Below are 27,500 nucleotides of genomic sequence, written 5' to 3'. Positions count from 1 at the left end.
TTAATATAATCTGCTGCTCAAAATGAGAAATAAAACAAATACAAAGACGACTAAAATACACAAAAAACAAAACATTACTGTTAAAGGAAAAAGTTTTTTAAAGCTCAGAACTTCATCACAGAAAAGAAGTGATATATTATATTAGTACACATGAGGTACTTGTACTGTACCAGAGTACACATATGTACAAGTACAATACCTCAAAAGAAATATGAGGTACTTGTACATGAGTATTTTCTTTTGTTTTACAGATTAACATTTTATAAAATTAAAGAGTTTCTAAATCTGATGTTTAGATATGAATCAAACACTAACAGTTAATATAAGAACAGCTGGAACCAGTCAGTCATCAATAAGTCCATTTATCAATTAGTTGAGTGACAGAAATTAGACTGGACAATATTTTAGAGTTTAATGTTAAAACATTTCATCGTTCCACATTTAATTACTTTGAATCGTTTATATTTTTTTCATGGCTGATCAATTTTAAACTTCTCATTGGTAATATTTTGACTGATAATGATTTGATCAATGATATTAGAGGATTGATCACATTTACATCAATAGTTCTATTAAAAACATTTTATAATAATTATGTTAAGATGTTTTCTTAAGGCTCAAACATCTCTAACTTAATATTTAAATTATATTTATCTTTAGTTACTTAAACATGTTTCTCCTTAAACAAATATCATGTTTCAGGAGCATCGGGGGAAAATCTTCAGGAGGAAGAGGAGGAGACGCAGAGTTCTCCTCTTCCTCCTTCCGGTATTAAAATACGTACCTCGTAATTCAGTATTTAAAAATGTACTTCAGTCACAGTAACAGAAGTACTTCAGGTAGATTTTAATGCCAGTACTTGTGTACTTTTACTTGGAGATATTAGATGGAAAACGTTTGGTATTAAACAAAAAAAGGAAGACAAGATATTAATAATTAAGCTTTTATATCAGTTATTTCATTCCCTTTTCTTTTGTTCTTTAACATTAAATATTAGAATTGTTTTATCTTGTAAACCAGTCAGTTACTAATAAACAGATATTAACACATATATAATGTAAAATGTGTATTAAACAGTTGTATAAAGTAAATGATATGTATCGTTAAAGCAAAGACTCAGGGACTGATGTTCAACAAGTCATGTTTTATTAGTTTTACTCGCGGGCCATCAGCTTCTGCTTCTTCAGCTTCTTCTGTGAAACCTGAAGAACAAGAGTCAGAGTTAGAAACACAGACGTTCATCCAAAGGCCCCTCCCCTCCTCTGACTCCTCCCCCTCCTCACCTTCTTCTTCTGGGCCACCTCCTCCTCCGGCTTGGGGACGATCTGCTCCTTCTCCGTGAGGATCATCTCGATGTGACACGGCGAGCTCATGTACGGGTTGATGCGTCCGTGAGCGCGGTACGTACGCCTCCTCATCTTCGGAGCCTTGTTCACCTGGATGTGCTCGATGACCAGAGAGTCCACGTCCAGACCCTGAAACCACATGAGACCAGGACCCGGGTCAGAGGACCATAACCTTTACATGTTCCACTGATAGGCTGACGGGAAAGTAAACAGCGCAACTGAGATTTATAGTTTTTAATAAATATATTTTATGGAAGAAAACTAACAATAAAACACTTTATATTATTTTATTAGATTATAGAAACCGTTTGTATTGAGACTGAAGTCAACTACTGAAGAATAATTATAAACTGTTCCTCCATTAGTCCCACAGCAGAGTAGAGAACCAACAAGAGGTATACGTTTGTTTTAATACAAGTCTAATAAATAAACCGGGTATATTAAATAACTAAAATATGATGTAATCCCACTGAGTGGTTGTTTACATTTCACATCCTCTGCTGTTCATATAATAAATGTACTTTTAAATACACCATAGAAGAAGAGGTGGTGATTATTGGGAGGACTCTACTCCTTTTACACCTCAGAAGACTTTTAGAATATTTTACCTTTTCTTAATTTAATGTTTAATAAAACATCTTCAGTCTCGTTTTTCTTTCTCAGTAAATGAAATGAAACACATGAATATTCATATTTTGAGTCAAAACAGACACAAATGACTCCTCCGTCTCCAGAGGACCAGAAGCTTCACGAGTTTCAGACGATTTACAGAAAATATTTGTGGAGATTAATATTGATTTATAAAATCCAGATTTATCTCCAGTGAAGATAATCTGATTAAATGTTTAATCTTCATGTTTAACGTGTTTATTAATCTTTAGACTCAGTGAAGATCGGATCGCTCAGATATTAAGATTCTCTTCATGTTTCAATCAAAGGTGTCCTAAATAATCATCACTGCAGTCCGCTTCATCAGAGTTTATGATAAACTACAGGAGATCTACTCTGATACCCTGTTATTATGAATATACATGTATATATTTTTGAATTATGTTTATTCCTTTTTAGTTTTTATAAGATGGTGTAAACTTTGCATGTTCTCCTAGTTTGTTAAAGTTGACTTCTGATTTTGTTTCATATTAAATATTCAAAGTTAAAAAGGAGTCGGTTCACAGAGGTTAACTACATCAATATAAATTCATAATTGCTGCAGATGAAGCTCATATTGATTCTCACAGACGTTCATGTAAATCAGTCGTCTGACTTTAAGAGTCATGTTTCATATTTACTTCATAAATCTTAAAACTATTCCCCTCCTCTGCTAAAACATGAAAACATTTCATTTAGTTCCATTTTAAGTTAAATATGAACTCAACATCTGAGAAACTAGTTCAATTTTCAAAAACTTACTAAACTTTCCTCTTTTGACAGAAGCTTTGATCAATAACACGTTGGATCAATCCCTGATCAGATTAACTGCTGTATTATTATTATTATTAATCTCTTCCCTGAGCCTGCTGTTACGTTAAATCCTGATGTTTGAAGTCTCCGATGAGCTCAAACGCAGCAGAACTGTGGCGATGAGGCGTTCAGGTACCTTGAGCTCAGCGTTGCTCTCGGCGTTCTTCAGCATGTGGAGCAGGAACTCGGCGCTCTTCTTGGGCCAGCGTCCCTGAGTCCACCCGAACTGTTTGGCCTGAAAAACACAAACGTCATCTGTTAGACGTCTTCACCGCGTTCACCCCGAGGAGCCGCTCAGATTCAAAGAGTCCGTTCGTCTTAAAGCCAAAGGTGTCTCAGAACGTCGTCATGGCAGCGGGCTCGTTTCACTTTACCTGAGCACACCGGCCCACGCCGCCGTTGTAGCGACGGAACGGGACGCACTGGTGCTTCACGATGACGTCCCTCAGGTACTTGTTGGCTTTACGGATGTGCATCCCTTTGATGGCCTGGGCCGTCTCACGGGTGTTCTGGTGGAGAAAACAAGCATCCACAAAACATCAAGACCCGGTTAAAGTCAGGAAACTCCTCAGAGGGGGAGCTTAAACTAAACTTTAAAACTACTTTAACAGGAACAGGTGGGTTCTAATTATTGTGGAAAACAGAACAACTCAAACCGTTTATTAGAAATGTTTGTTTTCAACATCTCAGTCCGTCGCTGATTTAATCTGATGTTTAATCTAAATAATAATTAGATATGAATACACAGAATTCAAGTATTTCAGAGGCTCAATATACACAAAAACACATTCTGCACATCAACATGAAGACTGGTCTGAGAGTCTGCAGACAAAGACTGGCTTTATCCTTTATGATTATGCTGACTGAAGAGTTTTTATTAAAAACAGAACACTTTGGTTTATAGGGATGAAGTGATACAACTCATAACATAATGTGTGTAAGGGATATTGTTTGTAAACTTTGCCACGGCTGTAACAGATTATAACTTTTTTTTTATTAATTAATTCAGTATTTAATGCAAAGCATGTTGTATCCTCCACATGCACCAGAGACGCATACATTACTGATTTTTGGTAAACTGCATTTCTTTGTCTTTACTTTTTTTATATATAATGATTAAGATGAATCTAATTCATTAAAGAACAATAGGTGTGTGCTCGTACAAACTATGTTTAGAGACAAAAATATGATGTGATAGTTATAACAGAAGATGATAAAACTACAAGAGTTGATGGGTTTTACCTCTAAATGAAAGTATGATGTGAACAGAGACACAAGTGAGACTCCTCCGTCTCCAGAGGACCAGAAGCTTCACGAGTTTCAGACGATTTACAGAAAATATTTGTGAAGATCGATATTAATAGTGATTTATAAAATCCAGATATTCATCTTTCCCTCAGAGGACACGAGAAGATCATCTGATTAAATGTTTCATCTTCATGTTTAACGTGTTTATTAATCTTTAGACTCAGTGAAGATCGGATCGCTCAGATATTAAGATTCTCTTCATGTTTCAATCAAAGGTGTCCTAAATAATCATCACTGCAGTCCGCTTCATCAGAGTTTATGATAAACTACAGGAGATCTACACTGATACTCTGTTATTATATTACGTTATATTATATCACATCGACAGTTATAACAAGGTGATTAAACTACAAGAGTTTTACCTCTAAATGAAAGTATGACGTGAAGATGATTACTTTGGTTCTTTAGCTAAAATTCTTGATAAGTGAGCAGAAACTTAACACCATGCGGCTTTATAAAACACGTCAGTTTAAATTAAAAAACGTATTTTAACATATGGAGCAGCTGCTGCATTAAACTACACACACACGTCAGTTTAATAACCTTTAGTTAGAAATGTCCCCGTCTCCAGGCAACGGTCACTGGTCTTTAGGCTGAAAACTCTCCTCTTCAAGAAGTAAAGAAGTACTACCCTGAGCCTTCCTCTGAGCACTTATTGTATTCATATTAGTTTGTTTCACTTATTGTTTTCGTAGTAATCTGCCTCTGCACTATACTTTTGCTCTGGTTTATGCTTTAAGATGCTTGTTTAAGAAAGGAGATGCACTGATGACTTCTGGTGACTAGTAGTTCTCTTGAATACCTATGTTGAATACACTTCCTGTAAGTCGCTTTGGATAAAAGCGTCTGCTAAATGACTGTAATGTAATGATGTACTGTGATGTGATGTAAAGGAGACTTCTTACCTTGAAGTGAACCCTGAGGTTGGATCCTCTGGACTTGCATGCTGCAATAAGAGAAAATAAAACAATGAGAACCCAGCCTTCCTCTGTGTAAGAACATTAAACATGTCTTTACACATATAGAGCTGTGTAGTACATTAAACATGTCTTTACACATATAGAGCTGTGTAGTACATTAAACATGTCTTTACACATATAGAGCTGTGTAGTACATTAAACATGTCTTTACAGGTGGAGCTCAGTTCTTTACTGTGATTAGTCTCATTAGACTCAAAGGTGTCCTAAGAACCATCACAGCTCCTCACAGAACACGTGACGTACTCACACTTGGTGGGGTTCTCGGGGTCTAGAGAGTAGCGGACCATGGTCAGAGATCTGAGGACACACGAACCATTAAAGAACACATTAGTACATCACTAACACGTCATCAATCATTAGTACGTCACTAACACGTCATCAATCATTAGTACATCACTAACACATGTAGAGGTTAGCATTAGCTCCTGTTAGCTCAAGTGTCGGCTCCACCAGCACTCACAGGTTGAACCATAACCGACATTAAACTCCATTTAACTTAATTAAACTCCTTTTAACTTAATTAAACTACATTTAACTCCATTAACACAGTAACACAGAAGCGCGTTCCTGCCGCTGCGGATCCAACATGGCGGCCAGTGAACGTCAGTCTTCTCTAAAGTCTCAATAAAACGCATCTCCCGCCTCAAAACGCACAACTGTGCCTCCCGCAGACCCGCTGGAGGGCAGCCGGCGGCCCGCAGCAAGATAAGCGGGCAGGATGGCGCAGATTTAGGACAGATTTACGGCGGATTGTCTCCGGGTTCGCAGGACGGGTCTCCTACCTCTGAGGCCGCGGAGGGAAGAGGAAGAGCCGGCGCGGCGGAGCGCTTCTTCTGCTGCCGGAGCGGCGGAGCGCCCCCTGGCGGTCAGGAGGAGGAGGCGCGTCACTGCAGGCAGCCCGTCCGGACGGCAGGGGGCGGGGTTTGACACGTCATAGCCCACCTGCGTTTACCTGGACTACATCCGGGACTCTCTCTGGTGGAGAGTAACTAAGTATATTAATACTGTCTTTAAGTACAGTTTCGAGGTACTTGTACTTTACTTGAGTATTTTAGTTCTCAGCTACTTTCTAATAATAATAAATAATAATGTACTTTCTACTTCTTCTTCTACTACATCTCACAGTAATAATGTACTTTCTACTGTAATACATCTCACAGTAATAATGTACTTTCTACTGTAATACATCTCAGTAATAATGTACTTTCTACTGTACTACATCTCACAATAATGTAATAATGTAATGTACTTTCTACTGTAATACATCTCACAGTAATAATGTACTTTCTACTGTACTACATCTCACAGTAATAATGTACTTTCTACTGTAATACATCTCACAGTAATAATGTACTTTCTACTGTACTACATCTCACAGTAATAATGTACTTTCTACTGTAATACATCTCACAGTAATAATGTACTTTCTACTGTACTACATCTCACAGTAATAAAGTACTTTCTACTGTAATACATCTCACAGTAATAATGTACTTTCTACTGTACTACATCTCACAGTAATAAAGTGCTTTCTACTGTACTACATCTTCGAGGTAAATATTGTACTTTTTACTACATTAATCTGACAGCTTTAGTCACTTTACAGATTCAGATGATTAATTAACTAATAAATAATGATGTATTATTATAGATTATATAAATTCATAAAACTAAGCTGCACCTTTAAAGTGATGAACACATGAATGCATCAAGTACTTTAAGTATATGTTGATGCTGATACTTTTACTTAAAAAAGATTTTGTATGCAGGACATTTGCTTGTAACAGAGTATTTGTACTGTGGTATAACTACTTTATGTAAAATATATGAGTACTACTTCCACCCTGCTACCTGTTTAAAAATGTAACACATAACAGGATTTTGTTTTATTTCATTTTTCTATTTTTTTTATTGTATTTTATTATTTGTTTAATTGTCTTGCTTTTATTTTCCTTATAATACTAACAGTACTACTACTACTACTACTACTACTAATAATAATAATAATAATCATAATATTAGAAATGATAATATTAATATGTTGTTAAAATTATTATGAATATTATTTTGTATAACTATCATTTTGGAGAAGTTACTGGTACTTGTACTTTAAACTGTCCTTTAACTCAGGGTCCCCTTACTAGATTTCTTCCTGGGCTTTCAGCTGCATTCTCTGGTCTTCATCAGCTGATGGACTTTTCTCTGTTGTCATGGAGAGTGAAGCACACCTGTTTATCAAAAACACATATATAAAAACAATATGATAATATAACGATATGCATACTTTGTTACTTATTCATATAAAACGTTAAGACGTATTTTAATATTACAACTGTTCTTCACAGTTTCAATAAAATCCACATACAGTATTTTATTATTATTATTATTATTATTATTATTATTATTATTATCTGACACAGAGTTCATTCACTGAGTGATAACAGATGGACTGAGGACCTGATTGAAGCCTGAATCTGCGAATCCATAATCTGTGTATATTACGCTTTAATGTATGATGTTGTTTTAGTTACTTAACCAGAAATGAACTATTCAAAGTGCTTAATATAATAATAATAATAATAATAATAATAATAATAATAATAATATCATAATTCTTTACGTCAGAACTAAAACGATTAGTGGATCAACATAAAAGTAAAAATAATTATCCAGTTAAGATTTCCTGTTCTCTCTGTTTTATCTCTTTATTATCTGATTATCTTTCCAGACTTTTATTAAACAAACGTCAGACTTTATGAAACTAACAGATAGCCTTTAAGGTTTTCTGACATTTAGAGAAATGATCCATAAGCTGATAAAATAACCTGCAGATAATACCAGTAATCATAATGAGCAGTTGACTGGTCACATGAAATCCTCCTCACATCTGTAACATGTGTATAATAACCAGAGTTATGAACAGAACCTCTGATGATGTCACAGATAATAAAGCACACAGAGGTCGCGTTCTAAAGCAGTCGTTGGTTTATTTGGTTCACTTCCTGTTTCTGTGACTCGTAGAACAGCTCCGTCTATAAAAGCTGAGTGTTTCCTCAGTGACTCATGCACAACGTTCCTCTGTAAAGAACGTCAACATACAAAAATAAAGATATTATTTACACGTCAGCGTTCTGTGAAAAACATCCAGACGCAGTTTGAAGTAAAACAAAGACCTGAAAGGTGAAAGGTCATCAGTTCATCTCCTGCTGATCTGCATCACCTCTTCCTCCTCTTCTTCCTCCTCCTTCTCCCTCTCTGTGTCACTTAGCATCCAGTTAGCTTAGCATTGCTAGCTGAACTCACAAACCTGTTATAACTAATGTTTTTTTATTAATCCAATGATTGAAGAAATATTTAATAAATAGCTGGATATATAATAAAAATAAATTAAGCAAATGAAATGTTTTCATTCATTTAATTTGTTCCTTTTTTCCTATTTTTATTTAATTTTCTGTATTATTCATATTTTGTTTATTTTTCATAATTTACTTTGTTACTTTTTCTGGTCAGCTGTTAAATGTAACTTAGTACATTTACTCAACTACTGTACATGAGTACATTTTTGAGATACTTGTACTTTACGTGAATATTTTCTACTTCTTCACTACATCTCAGAGTAAATATTGTACTTTTTACTGCACTTATCTGACAGCTTTGGTTACTTTACAGGTTCAGATTATTTATCAAACTAATAAATGATGAAGTATTATTTTAGATTATATAAAGTCATTAAAATGAGCTGCACCTTTAAAGTGATTAACACATTAATGCATCAATAAATATAATATATATCATTCTGCATTATAAGTTATTTTACTTATTGGTACTTTTGGTATATTTTGATGCTGATACTTTTGTACTTTTACTGAAGTAAAACTTTGAATGTGTGTTTTACTTCTAACAGAGTATTTCTACATTGGTATTAGTATTTTTTTACTGCAGTGAAACATTTTGGGACTCTGTATTTGTTAAATTTATGTCTTAAAGTGTCTTTGGATTTCTGTCTGATACACATAAATAATATAAAAACTCATAATCTACTGTAGCATCAATAACTCTTATTTTGTTATCAATAAAACATTAACAGAATTCAGCAGCTCCTGTAAATATGAATTATTAACATGTTTCATCAAAAACTGTTAGCTTCAGTGCAGCTGGTTCTCATTACAGAACAAGGCTAACATTCTCCATTCGTTTCCAGTCTCTATGCTAAGCTAAGCTAACTGGCTGCTGTCTGTAGAGTGGCATCGATGTGACTCTCAGAGGAAGAAGAAGAAGAAGTAGAAGAAGAAGAAGAAAAGAAGAAGAAGAAGAAGGTTTAGATTCTGCAGAGACTCAGCTTCAGTTTGTCTTCAGAACGTCGGCACAAAGACAAATCTATATTTACATCCCTTTACATGTCTCGTCCTTCTCTTCAACTCGACGCAGTTTCTTTCTTTTCTGCTTCGAGGGTCAAACTTTTAAACACATCCCAGAATATTTCAGTCCAGAACTGATCAGAGGTGAGACTTGGCAGAAATGTGACTCAGAAGATTCTCAGAGTTAAAAAGAGGTTTAGTCCTCGATAAAGCGTCTCGTTGTGTTTAGAAATGATTCAGAGTCTTTATAGAGAGAGAGACGTTTTATTGTCCAAGAACGTCAGTGGAGACGTCTGATGCTACATGTTGTGCTCATGGAGCTCCTTAAACCGTCCCATGTCCTCGTGATGAGACACCAGAGACACCAGAGACACCCTGCAACAGGAGGAGACGTTAGAACTCATTTACAAAGACACAAACACACATATTATGAATATATCCTATTCATAAATATATCCTATTTATAAATATATCCTATTCATAAATATATCCTATTTATAAATATATCCTATTCATAAATATATCCTATTCATAAATATATCCTATTTATAAATATATCCTATTCATAAATATATCCTATTTATAAATATATCCTATTCATAAATATATCTGATCCTGGAGATATTAAAGATTGCACACAAATATTTTAAATGTTTTAACATAAAAACAGGATGTTTGTGAAATCCTTGTCTCTGATTGGCTGCTGCTCAAACATGTGATTAATCATGTGATCAGCTGTCTTCATTCTAACTCCTCCTGTTGTGTCTTAATAAGGGTAGTGAGCCGAACACGGTTTGATAAATCAAATAAAGTGATGTACGTACATGTGAGGCAGTGATCATGTGAGCCTTCAGCGTGAAGGGGGTGGGGGGGATGGGGGTGGGGGGTCCTCAGATCACTTGAGACAGGGGCTGACCACAGTGGGGGTCGGCGGGTAGACCAGGACCACGTCGACCCGCTCCGAGCCGTTCTTTGGACAGATGATCTCGGTCAGACCTTCAGGCCTCGGCTGACTCAGCAGCTCACCTGAAACACAGACAGGAAGTCAGACAGACAGGAAGTCAGACAGACAGGAAGTCAGACAGACAGTTACAGCACATCATCATCCAGATCTTAATCCAGATCTTAATCCAGATCATAATCCAGATCATAATGTGTCCCGGTTCTGATCGTCCAGCAGCAGCTCAGTTTGGTTCCTGGCTGATCAACAACAACAACAAGCATCACACATGATATTTATATATAATATATATATATATATATATATATATATATATATATATATATATATATATATATACATATAAATATATATGATTTCTATGATATAAATGAGTCCAGCAGGGGGCGCCGAGTCTCTCCATTTAAACCACGACCACATGTTGTTCCTGTTACTTTAGGTTCTGTTGTCATTATTCATACTATTCTAGTTTCTATTTGTTTCACCACATATTTATTTGTGCTTGTCCATTTGTGTTGATCTTTATATTGTTATTGATCTGACTCTTTGGGATCTGAAAAAATCTTTTACAAGGAAGATTTTTATTTGGGGGCATTAGTGTGATTTAAACCGTCTGTTGGATTATTGTACTAAATACTATCATTTGAAAGAAGTCAAAGAGTTAAATGTTCTGGTTGGTGCTGACCTCTGAACACACCGAGGTGACGTCAGCGTTTCATCCTCTGACTCCTCACATGAAGTGGAATCATCATGTCTGTCAGGCCTCAGAGGGTTTAACCGGTGAATCAGGAGGAGCTGCTGTGAGAAACGTCTGACTGAACGCTGCCATGTTTGCTTTCTGCTAAACCAACGAGATAAGAAGCAGGCTTGTTTCTAATGGAATAAATAAATCAGCCATCACTCTCACACAGCCGGAGCACTTTAACCATTAGGATTATTGATCCTTTCACTTCTCCTCACATGTCTGGAGCCGATTGGTCTGTTGGACTGAAGCCAGAGGGTCTGTATCTGTTCCTCTGAGAAACAGTTTCAATACAGTCTAAATACAGTCAGAGGTACAGTCTAAATACAGTCTAAATACAGTCAGAGGTACAGTCTAAATACAGTCAGAGGTACAGTCTAAATACAGTCTAAATACAGTCAGAAATACAGTCTAAATACAGTCAGAGGTACAGTCTAAATACAGTCTAAATACAGTCAGAAATACAGTCTAAATACAGTCAGAGGTACAGTCTAAATACAGTCAAAATACAGTCAGAGGTACAGTCTAAATACAGTCAGAAATACAGTCTAAATACAGTCAGAGGTACAGTCTAAATACAGTCTAAATACAGTCAGAGGTACAGTCTAAATACAGTCAAATACAGTCTAAATACAGTCAGAGGTACAGTCTAAATACAGTCTAAATACAGTCAGAGGTACAGTCTAAATACAGTCTAAATACAGTCTAAATACAGTCAGAGGTACAGTCTAAATACAGTCTAAATACAGTCAGAAATACAGTCTAAATACAGTCTAAATACAGTCAGAGGTCTAAATACAGTCTAAATACAGTCTAAATACAGTCTAAATACAGTCAGAGGTACAGTCTAAATACAGTCTAAATACAGTCTAAATACAGTCTAAATACAGTCTAAATACAGTCTAAATACAGTCTAAATACAGTCTAAATACAGTCAGAGGTACAGTCTAAATACAGTCTAAATACAGTCAGAGGTACAGTCTAAATACAGTCAGAGGTACAGTCTAAATACAGTCTAAATACAGTCTAAATACAGTCTAAATACAGTCAGAGGTACAGTCTAAATACAGTCTAAATACAGTCTAAATACAGTCTAAATACAGTCAGAGGTACAGTCTAAATACAGTCAGAGGTACAGTCTAAATACAGTCAGAGGTACAGTCTAAATACAGTCAGAGGTACAGTCAGAATAATGATTTCTGTCTTTCCTTCTGTTGGTTGTCTTTATGAGAATCATCTATAAATACTAACATCTGAGTTATGTATTCCCTGATCGAGCAGGTGAGTTAGTCGTGTTTGTTGGTGTTCCTCCATCAAGAAGGTAGAGCAGTTTGTCTGTTGAGGACTTTTACTTTCATTCTTTAAACTAAAACTTTCCTTTAAGTCTTTGAATGCAGCGCTTTAACATGTGATACTATTTTTAAACTGCAGTGAAATATGTGAATATTTCCTCCACTGCTGAAAATCAGATGTGTTTTTCATTAGTGGAGCAGCTGACGGCTCAAACATCCAGCTGTGTGTCCGGATTTAGGTCAAAGCCTGATTCCTCCTCCTCCTCCTCCTCCTCTTCCTCCTCCTCCTCCCTCCTCCTCCCCCCCCATCAGCAGGTAGGAGAATCATTTACATTCCTGCTCTCTGGCTCGTTTCTCCTCGTGAACTGAAGCTCGTCCACTCGCAGCCTTAAAAGGAGCGAGCCGCTCCTCTGGGAGTCAGAGGACTCCTCCCGTCTCCAGGAAGCTCAGAGAGGAGTCCATTCACACACAGCCTCACATCCCACCTCACTTCCTGTTCTATTGTGAGGACTTTCAGGGTTTCTGGTCACGAGCCAAGCAAGCTAACAGGCTAACAGGCTAACAGGCTAACGGTGGCAGGTTTATTAGGCTTCAGAGGAGAAACACTCCATAAACTCATGTGTCAGATGCTTTCACTACTTTATGACATCTTTTTTATACATTATATACAAAAACATTTCTGTCTTTAGTGACAAAATAAAATGAAAAATACACATGAGCGTACTAATACATGCAGAAGTACTTATAGAAAAGAAGGGTAACATACACATAATAATGATACATACACCTACATATATATTCAATTAAAATAGTTATAAAGACATATATGTCAATGATAGAAAGCCGAACCTTTGATGAAAGAAAACATGAAGTAAAAATAAATATTTTATAGACAAAACAATAAATTGAGAAAACAATCAGCAGCAGCCAACACAAAGCTCAGATTAACAGCACAGAGACCCACATGATGAAAATCCTTCCCAAACCGGATTAAGGTCGCGTTCAGACAATCAGACACGAACAAACACACAGATTCTGATTCTGCTGTTTACCTTCTGATCGCCGTGACAACGGATACAACAACAGTCTGTGTTTGGTGTCTTTAACGTCATCGTCTCACCTGAAACGAGACGCCACGCCTCACATCTGGATCAATATTCTTTATGATTCTTATGTTAATGTGATGTGTTCAAAGACTCCTGTCAATATAAACGATTAAACTTGTGTGTGTAAAGTCTTCCTCCTCTCTGATTGGCTCATCCTGCCGTCCCTTCTGCCGTTTAAATATTTACAATATTCGACCTGAAATAGAAATCTGTGTCTGCTCGTGAAGAACAATGACATCATCAAACATCATCATCAGTCTGCAGAGTCTCTCCACGGCCCTCCTCCTCCTCATCACATGACCTCACAGTCAGCTGTTAACCAGGTCACAACGAGGACTCAACGCACAACAAAAGATCATATGAGAGCTGAAATCAGCTTAAAGACTAATCCACCTCAGAGGACCACCGAGAGCTGCAACCTGCTGCTCCCATGATGCACTGGGCTGCAGACAGGAGCCTCAGACTCACTGATATCACCATGGAAACATCCCATATTACAGTCAACACACTCCTGATGAACTCATCATAATCGTATTTCTTTTTAAGGGTCAAAAGTAAGTTTCCATGGTTACGCTGCAAACACACTAACTCAGCCTCTCTCCCACAGATGACTCCGTGGCAACAATAAACCCTCAAAGCATTGTGGGAGGTGTAGTTTAAAACAGGAGTAAGATAAAGAAAACAACACTTATTAAAGGTAGCGTTGGTAATCTGCTTCATAACCTTTATGTTGTTTTTGTAGAAATGATCATTTTCTCCTCACATCAATCAATCTAGAATTACATTCTCTGACAGTAAAAAGAGAAATACATCTTATATCTGTGGCTGCAGGACTGTAATAATTCTGTCTGAATGAAATGATTGGACGGTTTTATTGTTGGCTGTTTGTATTCAGAATAATCATTTTGAGGGAGAGTCTTTAGAGGTCTGTGTTGAAGACTTGGAGGACTTTCTATTTAAATGTAGAGACTTTTGGATCTAATGCTGCTAGATACTATTATTAAAAAAGAGTTGGATCATTTTCAAAGTGTAATGCACTCTGCTGGTTTCTAAAGACTACCAACCGTAGCTTTAAGGCTCAGAGTGTTTAAAGGCTGATTAATTGGAAAAATATCAGTTAAATAGAAACAGAATATCTTCCTGTTGTTTCCTAATCTGTCTGCAGGACATCTGGACCAGCAGCTCTTTACTGATATGATTTCATAGTTGTTGTAATAATGTAACTACTAATAAAGTAGGACAGCTTTAAAGATGAGTCTTGAAACCTTCACATTATGAATGTGAAGGTTTCCTCCGGGTCACAACAACAGATCTGTGTGACCTTTAAACAGAAACCAGATCTGATCCACAAATAGTCCTCAGACCAGATCCAGTTCACACACACACACACACACACACACACACACACACACACACACACACACACACACACACACACACACACACACACACACACACACACACACACACACACACACACACACACACACACACACACACACCATCAGAGGTCATGTAGTGTGAAACCATGATGGAAACATTAAACCCACCATGTTCACATACAGTATGTTTCCTCCTGATACCAAACACAGACCCTTTATTATTACATAAAATAAATAAAAGAATATATAAATGATTAGTTTTAATGATGTATTATACTCTTAGAGCTAGTGTTAGGAAGTTAAACATCATAATTCATCTCTAATATCTATTTTATATTAATGTGAAAACATCTCCTTCAAACTACTGGATTTATTCTAGATTATCACCAACACTACATTTTACAGATTACATGTGAACGCATCATGATAACGTTATGATTTACCTTCAGACAATTCTCATTTAACTGAACAGAGTGACGTCAAAACACTCAAACTGTTCCTTTAAACTTTCATCTGATCTTAAAATAGATGAAACCATCAGAAAGTTTCATTTCTATTATTCACAAACGTCTGAATCTCTGCAAAGCTCTGGGATTCCCCCTCTGTGTGTGTGTGTGTGTGTGTGTGTGTGTGTGTGTGTGTGTGTGTGTGTGTGTGTGTGTGTGTGTGTGTGTGTGTGTGTGTGTGTGTGTGCTCCAGCTGTTAACATCTGGAGTGTAATGAGATAAACTTACACACTAATACCGTCTGAGTTCATTGAGCAGATCTAGTAAACATGTTGATGTCGTCTGACTCTTCAGCCTCAAAGCTGCTTCTGCTTCTGAAAATACGATTTCAATCATTAAAACTCTTTATTAACCTTTTGGATTAATGTGTCAATGTGTGTTCGTTTATGCATAAACTGTTGTATCGCTGTGGATTATCAAACTAAATTGTTTCTGCACATTAGATTTATTGATATTTATTTAACAAAAGTTTTTTCTTTATAAAGAAACCTTCATTTAGAAACTCATCCAGAAGACTTTGTGTCTTTATTTCTAACTATAATATAAAGATTAAAACTCTGCCTCTGTGTGGGTGAATAACCCTGATGATATCTGGAATGCATTAATCATGTTTGTTTACGTTATGAAGTGGGCGTGGCCTCAGAGGAGGTCTGATTGATATTATATTTCTCTTTTGTTGACATTGTAAAGTGGGCGTGGCCTCGGGAGGTCTTCAGTCCGATGATCTGGATCTCCTCGCTGTCCTGTGACTTTCAGAGCTTCACTCTGTGATCCTGTGGGATCATGTGACCCACACAGCTGCCTGTTGATTTCATCACACCTGATGATGTCATCAAAGGCCGGCCCACCTGACCCTGACGGTCACATGACACATGAGATCAACACAGCAGTTTACTGCAACCTATCAGATTAAAACGCCGACGGCAAATCAATGACAGCTCACTGAGAAACGATGATGTCACTTCCTGTCTGAGCTGAGTCAACGTGAAGCAGCAGACGGACGAGTTTCAACATGTTGGTAAAGACAGACAGACAGCTGAAACCAACACAAAGAAACTCTAAACTAGTAAATAAACCTTAATGGACGGAAACCAAAAGGGCTTATTGATCAGTCCTCTGATCACTAAGAGGAGACAGACTCTATACGTCCTCATTTATATTCTGTGTTATCAGGAGTTTCTGGATCAGTGACATCTTTAGAAGATAAATCAGTAATCTGGATGATTTAACGTCGGACGGGATCCTGATCAGCTGATTGATCAGATTCACTCTCCACATGTTCAGACTGAAACCTAAAACTACAGGAAGTGAACAGGCTCCTCCTCCTCCTCCTCCTCCTCCTCCTCTAGAATAAACTGCTCTGAGTTTCTCTTTAATCTTGACTTTAATCCTGTAACTGGATTAAGATCAGCAGAGAGTCGACTGAGAGAAGATCAACGAGAGGGAAAGTGCTGCGACACGCCGGCCTCACAGATACACATGTATATATACATGTATATACACATGTATATATACATGTATATATACATGTGTATATACATGTGTATATATACATACATATACATGTATTCTCCAGAACTGTTGTATTTGTCATAAATACTTTCACACAGAAGCTGAATATTTCTCGTCCAAAGAGCATCGTGAGTATTTTCTGAGCTTTGACGCCACAAATAAAGACATCAGCCAATCAGCTGGTGAGGATCAGACTCATTAAAAACACAAAGTGAAGTTCTGTCTCAAGAACCAAGACGGAGAACTGACAAACCTCAGCAGAATCAGCTTCTTACCTTTCACAATAAAAGCCCTAGACTTATACAACTCAAATTGACTGAAAGGAAACTTAATAAAAGCAGAGTGATGAAGAGTTAAACAACAAGACTGTTTAGTCTGTTCGACTCCGAGGAGCCTCACATATCACCACCATAAAAGGTGTGTGTGTGTGAGTGTGTCTGTGTGTGTGTGTGTGTGTGTGTCTCTGTGTGTGTGTGTGTGTGTGTGTGTGTGTGTGTCTGTGTGTGTGTGTGAGTGTGTCTGTGTGTGTGTGTGTGTGTGTGTGTGTGTGTGTGTGTCTGTGTGTGTGTGTGTGTGTGTGTGTGTGTGTGTGTGTGTGTGTGTGTGTGTGTGAGTGTGTCTGTTTACTCTGAATGATGTTTTGCATGTTGTGTCTTTGTCTTTGTTGCTGTCTCTCTATCTTTGTCATATTTGTAGATTTAGATTCTTCTTACAGTGTATTTATGAATGTGTTTTTGTTTTTCATCTCCTGACGGCGAGTACCTCAGAGGTGGAAAGAAGTACTCAGATAGTAGTACTATGGTGTAGAAATACAAGTAAAGTAAAAGCACAAGTAAAAGTCTGGTTTACAAATATAAAATCATGAGAATCAAAATATACTTAAAGTACCACAAGTAAAAGTAAAAAAGTAAATTGATGCATTTGTGTGTTCATCACTTTTAAAGTAGCAGCTGGTAAAGATGGAGCTCATTTTAAAGACTATATATCGTTATAAATACTGCTGTTTAATCTTCATCATCATCATCATCTTCATCAGAGAGGAAACTCTTCCTGCTGACCGACAACACGATGTGATGAGAAGCCGTTTCCTGTCAGTTATTTTAAACTCTATCTCTGCAGACAGAAGTCTCTCTGTCTCAGTTTTATTTATTATTTGAATCATTCAGTTTGCTGATAAATCTGAATATTTTAACATTTTCAAAAATGAAAGTCTGCTGGAGAAACACTGAATCGTTTATTTATTTTATTTTGTAGGTCTAAAATGATTACATTTAAATTGAAACACTGGAATCAGACAGAAACATCTGCACGTTTTTATCTCCTTCGGTGCATAAAAAATAATAATATTGATTTAGTATCAGTGTAATCTCATCAGCCCGCCACAATAAAAGCTCTTAAAAGCTGAGTGTTTTCAGCGGTTCAAAGCAGCGACTCGGCTGCTGGTTACAGTTTGACGTGAACATCCGGTTCGTCTGTTCACAGTGATGACATCATCTCACCGGTAAACATGACATCACTCCTCAGAGTAGCTACATGACATCACCAACCTCATGTGTCTGCAGCAAACAGATGACGAGAGACGTCAGTAAATGAAAGAATCTTCTGCTGCTTGATACAAAAGGCTATGAACTACGAGCATCGAACCACCGATCATTATCATTCTGGATCAATTCATCAAAGAACCAGAGCATCGACCGGAAACTGATCCAGAAACAGGAGAGAAACTCCCACGAGGAACATTTGGTTGTAAAAAGAAATATATGGATCACCATGGAAACCAAGAACACAAATATCATCATCATCATCATCAAAACAACATCTTAAAAACAACTCAATATTTACTGAGAGGAAAGAAATATTCTCATCTTTCAAAACAACGTTTTGAAGCCGATTATATTATTGATTTATTGAATAATAGATCATTCTCTGATTAAAACTTCTTCAATGTGAACATTAAATGTGATGCTTTTCTTTGTCATACGTCATATTAAAAGTGAAAAATCTCTGAGATCCAGGTTAAATATTAATGACATTCAAACTTCAGATGCCTTTATGTTTAGAAAAATATCAAAACAATCTGAAAATGTAACCAGAATAAAATAACCAGACTGATGATGAAAATAATAATCCGACAGTTATAAATATTCTCCTGATAGAATAACGGAGATGATTTGGTATCGATAATAAAGAAGCTGGTGGAGCGTGGTGTGAATCAGACAGGTGAAGTGTTTTACCTGGGAAGGCGTGCGGGCTGGACGAGCCTCTCTTCAGGCACTTGGAGCAGAGGACGTGGACGGAGTAGTGCAGGCCGGGCCACTCCTGCAGCAGAGCGTTCAGCTCTTCCACCAGCGGCGTGACGGCCTGCCAGGCGGTCCAGATGTTGGGCAGCGAGGCGTGGCTGGCGATGGACAGCGTCTCCGGCTGCAGCTTCCCTCTGGACGGCCGGTGGCTGATCACCACGGGGACTTTACCCCGGTAGGCCAGGATCTGCCGCCTGCCGTCCGACCTCTGCACCACGTGGCCGTTTATCTGCACGCTGAACCGTGCGAACAGTCCGGGAGGAAACAGGAAGGGGAAGCTGTACTGGATGTGCAGCTGCTCCACGGAGAAGAAGGGACACAGAGGCAGCGAGGAGCCGGCCGAGGCCTCCGCCCGGGGCTCCTCGCTGCTGACGTAGCTGGGGAACTTGTACCAGGCCGTGGCTCCGTTCAGAGGCCGGCAGCGCGGTTTGTTGATGCAGTAGCAGATCCCCATCTTCTCCAGGAGCTCCATGATGAGGTGGAGGTCCTGCTGCGTCTGGATGAGCGGCCGCAGCAGCAGGCGGATGACGTTGGAGGGCAGAAGGCCGTGTTGGAGGAAGCCCTCCAGGTGGTGCTGCAGGTGGGTCACCCTGAGGTTCTCCCCCTTCTCGTCCTCTATCACCAGACTCACCCTCCCTTTGTCCCCCCTCTCCCCCTCAGAGAGGAGCCTGTCCAGCAGCGAGGACTCGTCCCTCTGGAAGAAGACGTTGAGGATTGCAATGAATCGTGGCAGATTGTGAAACACATACTCCTTCAGGGTGACGCTGTCCTCGAAGTAGAGCAGCTTCCCGCTCTCGTGCAGGTAGGACAAGGCGCTCTGCAGCCGGTCCTCCGTGAGCCCCGCCTGGAGGCCCAGACGGGCCGAGTCCCACCACGACAGCCACAGGTCTTTGGGCTTAAAGTGCAGCTCCTCCAGCACCTGCCAGGACTTTGGCAGCACGCGGTGGAGGTTTGGGAAGATGTCCCTGTGGTCCGCCACAGACATGAGCTTCTCCCTCAGCCTCTGGATGTTCCTCTGGCTCGCCGTGCAGCTGACGCTCAGCACAGGAGACAGGATCTGCAGCCGGTGGTTCAGCATGTACTGCAGCTGGGATTTCCTGCGCCTCAGGTTCCTGTCGGAGACGCCGTAGAAGAGGACGTGAGGGCTGGAGCAGCGGAGGTTGAAGCCCTGCTCCAGCGCCTGGTCCACCTGCTGAGCCTGGCTCCTCAGCACCTGGATGTCCCTCTGCTCCTGCAGCCCGATCTCCCTGTGAATGTCCAGACTCTTCTCCTCCACCTCCATCTCTCCACACAGGTCTGCATGCGTCCCCACCAAGCACACGACGGCGTGGGGCACTTTGGCGCTGAGCAGGTGGAGGAAATACCCGACGTGGGCATAAAAGTTTTTGGGCGAGTACGTTTTGAGATTCACAACGAGGATGTAGAGAGCACCGGGGGAGAGGAAGAAGGGATTGATGAGGTCGTAGTTTTGCTTCCCTGACAAGTCAAACACCAGAAAGGTGAGACAGCGCTCGGCGTCCGCCACCCAGTTGGTGACTTGGATCCCTTTGTTTCCCTGGACGCCTCTAACGTCCTGCTGCCTGCTCACCACGCTCTGCCTCAGACGGGTTTTCCCGGCGTTGGTCGTCCCCATCAGCACCAGTTTGAGCCGCGGCTTCACGGCGAGCTGCACCTGAGCCAGCTCCTTCTGGTAGGCCGCGATGTACGGGATCCCCTTCATGCACACCTCATACGGAGGCTGGATGAGCGGGTTATCCTTCACCTTCCAGATGTTCACTTTGGACAGCTTCCCAAAGTCATCTGGAAGTATAGCAATTTGGTTACCCTGTAAAACGAGTTCCTCCAACTTCTCCAGCTCCACGATGGAGTCGGGCAGGTACCTGATGTTGTTGTTGTCCAGCCAAAGGTTGGCCAGCTTCACCAGCTGCCCCACCTCCTCCGGGATGTGCGTCAGTTTATTCCTGCTCAGGTAAATTTCCTCCAACCCTGTGATGTTTAAAATAACCTGGGGGAAGTTCTCAAACTCGTTGGAGGACAGATTGAGCATTTTGAGTCTTTGCATGCGTCCGAAGGCGGCGGGCAGCGCCGTGAGCTCGTTCCCGTCCAGCATCACGCTCTCCAGGTGGTGCAGGCGGCAGAAGGCGTCCGGCAGCGTGGACATGTGAAGACTGCTGAGCCAGAGGATTTTGATGGACCGCAGCTTCATGATGTCCGCCGGTAACGTCTCGAACTTGTTCCCGGAGCAGTCCAGCTCCTCCAGCTCGCTGAGGGCCAGGATCTCGGGGGAACCGGTTCAGCTTGTTGTGGTCCGCGTCCAGAGTCCGCAGCCTGCTGAGGCTGGAGAAGGATGCCGGGAGGTCGTGCAGGTCGTTGAAGCTCAGGTCGAGTTCCTCCAGAGACCGAAGCGCTCCCATCTGAGCCGGCAGAGTCTGGATCTTGTTGTGACTGACGCACAGCTTCTTCAGCGCCCTCAGCTGGCCCACGCCTTCAGGGACGCTCCTCAGGCAGTTGTGGCTCATGTCGAGCTCCACCAGCTGCACCAGCTCCAACACCACCCGGGGAACGGTGGAGAACTTGTTCCTGCGGAGGACCAGGACTCGCAGGTTGTTGAGGGAGGATCCCAGCCCGTCGGGCAGCGTCTGGAGGGAGTTGTTGCCCAGATTGAGCACCTCTATCTCTGCGATGTCCTCCGGCAGGATGATCTGGTTGTCTTTGGAGCACAGGGTGAGCTGCCGCAGGTTGCTCCGCAGCTTCCTGGAGCGCAGGGCGGCATCCCTCCACAGCCGGGCCGTCTGCAGGTTGTTCTCCTTGTCCTCCATGGCTCTGCAGCCGGACCCCTCCTCCACCACCTCCTCCTCCTCCTTGTTATCATGGAGAGTTTTCATGGAGACCTAGTGGGCAGCATGGTGGACGGGCAGCTTCAGAGACCACACGACGCGGCCTGAGTCTGAGGATTATGAGGAGCGTGCGCGGCCGCGGAGGCATCCTCTTCTCCTGCGACACACAATGACAACACACCGCCTCACAGCTGCGGGTTCGATCCCCGAGCCGAGCTGCGCTGCCGGGGGCTCAGTGCGTGTTTCCTCATCGCCACCAGCCGTCTCTGGAGCTCCGTGCCCGGATCACCGCTGCGTCTGCGAGTCTCTTCCTGGGAGCGGAGAGTGGAAGTGATCACACTGCGTCAGTCTGTGAGCCCTCCTCCTCTTCCTCCTCCTCCTCCTCCTCCCTTCCTCCTCCCTAATGCTGCGTGGAGAGGAGGAGAAAGGGAGGAGGAGGAGGAGGAGGAGGAGGAGGAGGAAAAAGTGATTGTTCTGATTTGGTCAGATTTGCTTAAAAATTGCAGAGAATCCAGTGAATGTATTATTTATAGTTTAAAATAAACTTTTCCAGAGTGACAAACATATCAAATAAATAAATATAAATATATAGATCCATCTTTACACTTTATCAATATATGTAAAACCTGCTATGAATAGATTAAACGTTTATCATAAGTGAGTTTCACGGTAAAGTATTGAGCAGTGGGTAATAAACTGACATCATGAGGACTTTGTCTCCATCTACAGGACACCATGTGGAACCAGAGAGCAGCTCCACAGAAAGACTCCCCATAAAGAATATTTATATGTGTATTATGTGAAGGAGAATATGAATCACAGCAGTTTATTAAAGTGAAACTTTACAGATTCATCTCCTCAACATCACAGAGTGAATCCTCTCATGAAGGGTATTAAAACTAACCGTTGAACAGGAATGTTTCAATAATCTGATAACACATTTTAAAGCACCACATTTACAAATGTATGTACATCTAGTACTACAAACAATACTAACAGTACTGAAGTACTGATCAGTATTAGTGGTTGGATGAATATCTGTCCCTGTCTGACACACCTGTCCCTGTATATGTCTGTCTGTCTCTACACCTGTCTCTACACCTGTATATGTCCCTGTCTGTCTCTACACCTGTATATGTCCCTGTCTGTCTCTACACCTGTATATGTCCCTGTCTGTCTGTCTCTGTCTCTACACCTGTATATGTCCTGTCTGTCTGTCTCTACACCTGTATATGTCCCTGTCTGTCTGTCTCTACACCTGTATATGTCCCTGTCTGTCTGTCTCTACACCTGTATATGTCCCTGTCTGTCTCTACACCTGTATATGTCCCTGTCTGTCTCTGTCTGTCTGTCTCTACACCTGTATATGTCCCTGTCTGTCTGTCTCTACACCTGTATATGTCCCTGTCTGTCTCTACACCTGTATATGTCCCTGTTGTTGATCAGAAGTAGTTTTTTATCCAGATCCAGGCTCAGTTTTGTAACCTGGTGGTTTCAGTGTGTCTTCATCCATCAGTGTCATTATGTTACTCTGAATGTCCAGAAGCGTCTCGTCCTCTTCGTCTCTCAGTTCATACTCTTTACATAAGAGAACCGGTTTTACCTGCAGAACAAACAGATGGTTCTACTTTTAGAAGGTCAAAGGAGCAGAGACATGGAGGTAAAGTCCAGCGCTGATGATCTCACTGTGGAGGAGAACCAGAACTAAAGGAGAGGAGGATCCAGACGTTACAGCACTAATATGAGAGTCTGTACTAAACTGTGGATCCTCCAGAGATTATAGTTGTATTCTATATGTTCTCTTTACTCTGAGCTCCTCTCACTGAAGAGAAAGTGGGCGGGACTCAAACAGTTCTGTGCACCAATCAGGATTTATCAGTGGGCGAGTTCTTTGATCACATCTGATAGAATTGTTTTTATTGCACTTATTAAATACTACAGCGTTCAGGAGCAGGTCAGTGTTCTATCAGACACTGGGGGTTAGCAAACCTTAATATCAGGTTTTAAAACCTTTACTTTTCTGACATCACAGCATAAATATTTGTAATATCAACTGATATCTTTTTTAAAATCATTGATTCATCTTTTTTTTAAATTCAGTCTCATTGTAAGCCAAAATTCTTAAAAATATTTTATCTTTTTTGAATCAACATTTAATAACTTTAAAACAAGAACTTAAAATGTTTGACTTTATTGACTCATTCAGACATTAGATCCCCTAAACACTGATGTGAACATGTGCATACAGATTAATAACTAAAGTGATTTCTCTGGTGTTCAAACACACATAAAAGGTTCAAGTTGAGGCGCTGCAGTGAAACATTTATAATAATTCATTCATATCAATAACATGTTACCTCCACATCAAACGATCGTTAAAACCAGCTCGATTATTAAAATAATAATTAACGTGGATATCACATTTGATTCCAACCCGGCCGACAGACTTTGTTTTAGCAGATGTTGTAACTGTGTGGAAAAGCGTTGCTTCATAGATAAACTTCAGCTGAGCGATGTTGAGAAACTGAAGCTCTGCTGGAGACCGTGAGGCGTTCAAAGACTGAATATTAACTTTAGTAATCAATTCATGGTTTGAGTTGTTTCTTAAAACAAAGAACTGAACCTCTGGATCAGAAAAATACTCCTGAAGACTTAATGACTCTAATGATGTTCAATAGACCAAGAACAATAATCAGAAGACGAATCGATGATGAAAACACTTTGCTGCAGGTGGAGGAAGACGTGGCATTTACCCGTAAAGGTAACCCAGGTAACCCAGGTAACCCAGGTAACCCTTTACACAGAGAAAATGATCCTATGGCTCATCCACATTTTGCATTGAGCAAACTTTTTCAAAGTGTGTGAAGAAGCTCTTGTGATTCAAACACCTGGAACGTTGGCGCTTCCTGTTCAGTAGTACGGGCCCGTGTTCTCGTACCTGGCGTAACTCGGCCAATCAGGGAGGATCCCGTGTGAGCAGATGGGGCTGCCGTACCGGTCAAAGTGAATCCCAAAGTCAAAGGAGTCCCTGTGGCGGCTGCAGGCGTCGGGCCGGCTCCATCTGGAGGAGGACCAGACGATGCGGTAGTTGCCGCCCTGGTTGCTGTCCCAGTACTCCCGTCCGCCGACCTCGTAACAGACGGCGAACTCCACCCGCTGGTGAGACTCCAGCTGATCCGGCAGGGAGGCGCTGAAGGAGAAGGTGTCGCTGTAGGAGCTGGGATACGAGTCCTTCAGGTACTCACAGTCCACGTCGCTGTGGCTCTTCCAGCCGTCGAACGTCACCCGCAGCTTCACGGACTTCTCAAAGGACACGTTCTTGACTTTGACGGTTCCCGCCAGAGCTTTCTCCTTCAACACGCAGTGCTCCAGACACACAAAGTTCCTCTCCAGACTCTGACGGAAGTGCAGGTAGTCCGAGGAGGGCTGAGTGAAGTCCAGCACCAGTCGGTCCTCCTCGGCCGTCAGAGACAGAGCGGAGCTGAGCATCTCCTGGATGTTCAGAGGGATCTCGATGGGGTCGTCGAACTGAGAGAACATCTTCACTTTGGTCAAAGACAAACCTCGGTGGTCGGCAAACGTCACCTGCTTCTTGACTTTCTTCGAGTCCCTCCTGGAGGCCCGTCCGTCCTCGGGGTCGGTCTGCTCCACACAGCGGGAGCGTTGGAACCTCAGGCAGGAGTTCAGAGCAGGTTTACATGTTTTAGGAGACGTCCTGTAGACAAACTCCTCCTTGGACAGGAACATAGGCAGAGCCATGTCGATGGGCATGGTGGGCTCAGAGCACTGAAACAGAGAGGACATGAGATCGTTAGGAGGCTCTGGGGCTCTGAGGCTGGTCACATGGTGAGATGAACGTCTAGTGAACCATAGAACTGTGATGCGAGATATAAAAACAGCTCCCATCATCCTCAGAGAAAACAGCACCATGTGCAGCGTGTTGTTCTTGACATGGAGGCTCGTTAACACTTTTTCTTTTAACTATTTCAGTTAAATGTCAGTTCTGACTTATTGATCTCATGTAAATAAGAATATCTGTACACAGAGACCTGTCTATTATTCTATCTTAATGTGAATGCATCACCTGCCTCAGACACCTTTATGCAAATACCTGCTCAGACACTACGTCACACAGCTCCACTGGTAACTGACCGATCACACGTTACCCAGAAATCAAAGAAAACGGTTACAAGGAACCACAGAAGCTCAGCCAGACTGAGTGTTCATGTGAAGCTCAAGACCTCCTTTAAAAACAGCAACGCTACCGGGCACCTGGAGCTACCTGGAGCGTCAACCTGGAGCTTTAACCTGGAGCTACCTGGAGCTTCAACCTGGAGCTTCAACCTGGAGCTTCAACCTGGAGCTTTAACCTGGAGCTTTAACCTGGAGCTTCAACCTGGAGCTTCAACCTGGAGCTTTAACCTGGAGCTTCAACCTGGAGCTTCAACCTGGAGCTTTAACCTGGAGCTTTAACCTGGAGCTTTAACCTGGAGCTACCTGGAGCTTCAACCTGGAGCTTTAACCTGGAGCTACCTGGAGCTTCAACCTGGAGCTACCTGGAGCTTCAACCTGGATCTACCTGGAGCTACTTGGAGCTTCAACCTGGAGCTACCTGGAGCTTTAACATGGAACTACCTGGAGCTTCAACCTGGATCTACCTGGAGCTACCTGGAGCTTTAACCTGGAGCTTCAACCTGGAGCTACCTGGAGCTTTAACCTGGAGCTTCAACCTGGAACTACAACCTGGAGCTTCAACCTGGAGCTACCTGGAGCTTTAACCTGGAGCTTCAACCTGGAACTACCTGGAGCTTTAACCTGGAGCTTTAACCTGGAGCTTCAACCTGGAGCTACCTGGAGCTTTAACCTGGAGCTTCAACCTGGAACTACCTGGAGCTTTAACCTGTAACTACCTGGAGCTTTAACCTGGAACTACCTGTAGATACCTGGAAATGCTGGCGCGGTACATTGTTACCTGTACGTTGTTACCTGTACGCCTCTACCTGTACGTTGTTACCTGTACGCTGTTACCTGTACGTTGTTACCTGTACGCCTCTACCTGTACGTTGTTACCTGTACGCTGTTACCTGTACGCCTCTACCTGTACGTTGTTACCTGTACGCTGTTACCTGTACGCCTCTACCTGTACGTTGTTACCTGTACGCTGTTACCTGTACGTTGTTACCTGTACGCCTCTACCTGTACGCCTCTACCTGTACGCTGTTACCTGTACGTTGTTACCTGTACGCCTCTACCTGTACGTTGTTACCTGTACGTTGTTACCTGTACGCCTCTACCTGTACGCTGTTACCTGTACGCCTCTACCTGTACGTTGTTACCTGTACGCTGTTACCTGTACGCTGTTACCTGTACGCTGTTACCTGTACGCCTCTACCTGTACGTTGTTACCTG

General features: G+C 41.2%; 3 protein-coding genes and 2 non-coding genes across 6 annotated transcripts in view; all 5 read right to left on the bottom strand.

Moving 5' to 3' along the window:
* Positions 1 to 1,129: 1,129 nt before the first annotated feature.
* rpl17 (ribosomal protein L17) lies at positions 1,130 to 5,931 on the bottom strand. Of its 2 annotated transcripts, none has more exons than XM_054612026.1 (7): positions 5,878 to 5,931; positions 5,343 to 5,392; positions 5,021 to 5,061; positions 3,182 to 3,316; positions 2,944 to 3,042; positions 1,284 to 1,475; positions 1,130 to 1,202 (listed from the first exon to the last, which is right to left on the bottom strand). In XM_054612026.1, exons 2-7 carry the CDS (start codon positions 5,380 to 5,382, stop codon positions 1,155 to 1,157), a joined length of 555 nt encoding a protein of 184 aa, XP_054468001.1. In that variant the 5' UTR covers positions 5,383 to 5,392; positions 5,878 to 5,931; the 3' UTR covers positions 1,130 to 1,154. The 2 variants fall into 2 exon arrangements, with proteins under 2 accessions (XP_054468001.1, XP_054468002.1); XM_054612027.1 differs by lacking the exon at positions 5,878 to 5,931 and adding an exon at positions 5,750 to 5,774.
* Positions 2,244 to 2,309, bottom strand: LOC129102912 (small nucleolar RNA SNORD58). Its single transcript, XR_008531728.1, has one exon. It is a non-coding gene; the product is annotated as a small nucleolar RNA SNORD58 (small nucleolar RNA).
* On the bottom strand, positions 4,290 to 4,355 carry LOC129102911 (small nucleolar RNA SNORD58). The gene has a single exon (XR_008531727.1). It is a non-coding gene; the product is annotated as a small nucleolar RNA SNORD58 (small nucleolar RNA).
* A 4,394-nt stretch (positions 5,932 to 10,325) lies between the features above and the next one.
* mfhas1 (multifunctional ROCO family signaling regulator 1) lies at positions 10,326 to 22,487 on the bottom strand. Its single transcript, XM_054612928.1, is given in 3 exon segments — positions 10,326 to 10,479; positions 19,189 to 21,533; positions 21,535 to 22,487. Coding segments are annotated over 3 exon segments (3,081 nt in total). The 5' UTR covers positions 22,140 to 22,487; the 3' UTR covers positions 10,326 to 10,348.
* Positions 22,488 to 23,917: 1,430 nt separating this feature from the next.
* Positions 23,918 to 27,500, bottom strand: part of ppp1r3b (protein phosphatase 1, regulatory subunit 3B) — a 4,903-nt gene continuing 1,320 nt past the window's right edge. Inside the window, exon 2 of the mRNA XM_054612537.1 lies at positions 23,918 to 25,877. Within this exon, the coding sequence (XP_054468512.1) occupies positions 25,002 to 25,862 (861 nt within the window). The 5' untranslated portion in view covers positions 25,863 to 25,877 and the 3' untranslated portion in view covers positions 23,918 to 25,001. The remainder of the gene's footprint in view (positions 25,878 to 27,500) is intronic.

This window comes from Anoplopoma fimbria, chromosome 14, assembly GCF_027596085.1.
Source record: "Anoplopoma fimbria isolate UVic2021 breed Golden Eagle Sablefish chromosome 14, Afim_UVic_2022, whole genome shotgun sequence".
Lineage (NCBI taxonomy): Eukaryota > Metazoa > Chordata > Actinopteri > Perciformes > Anoplopomatidae > Anoplopoma > Anoplopoma fimbria.
This window is presented reverse-complemented; position numbering and strand designations above follow the sequence as displayed.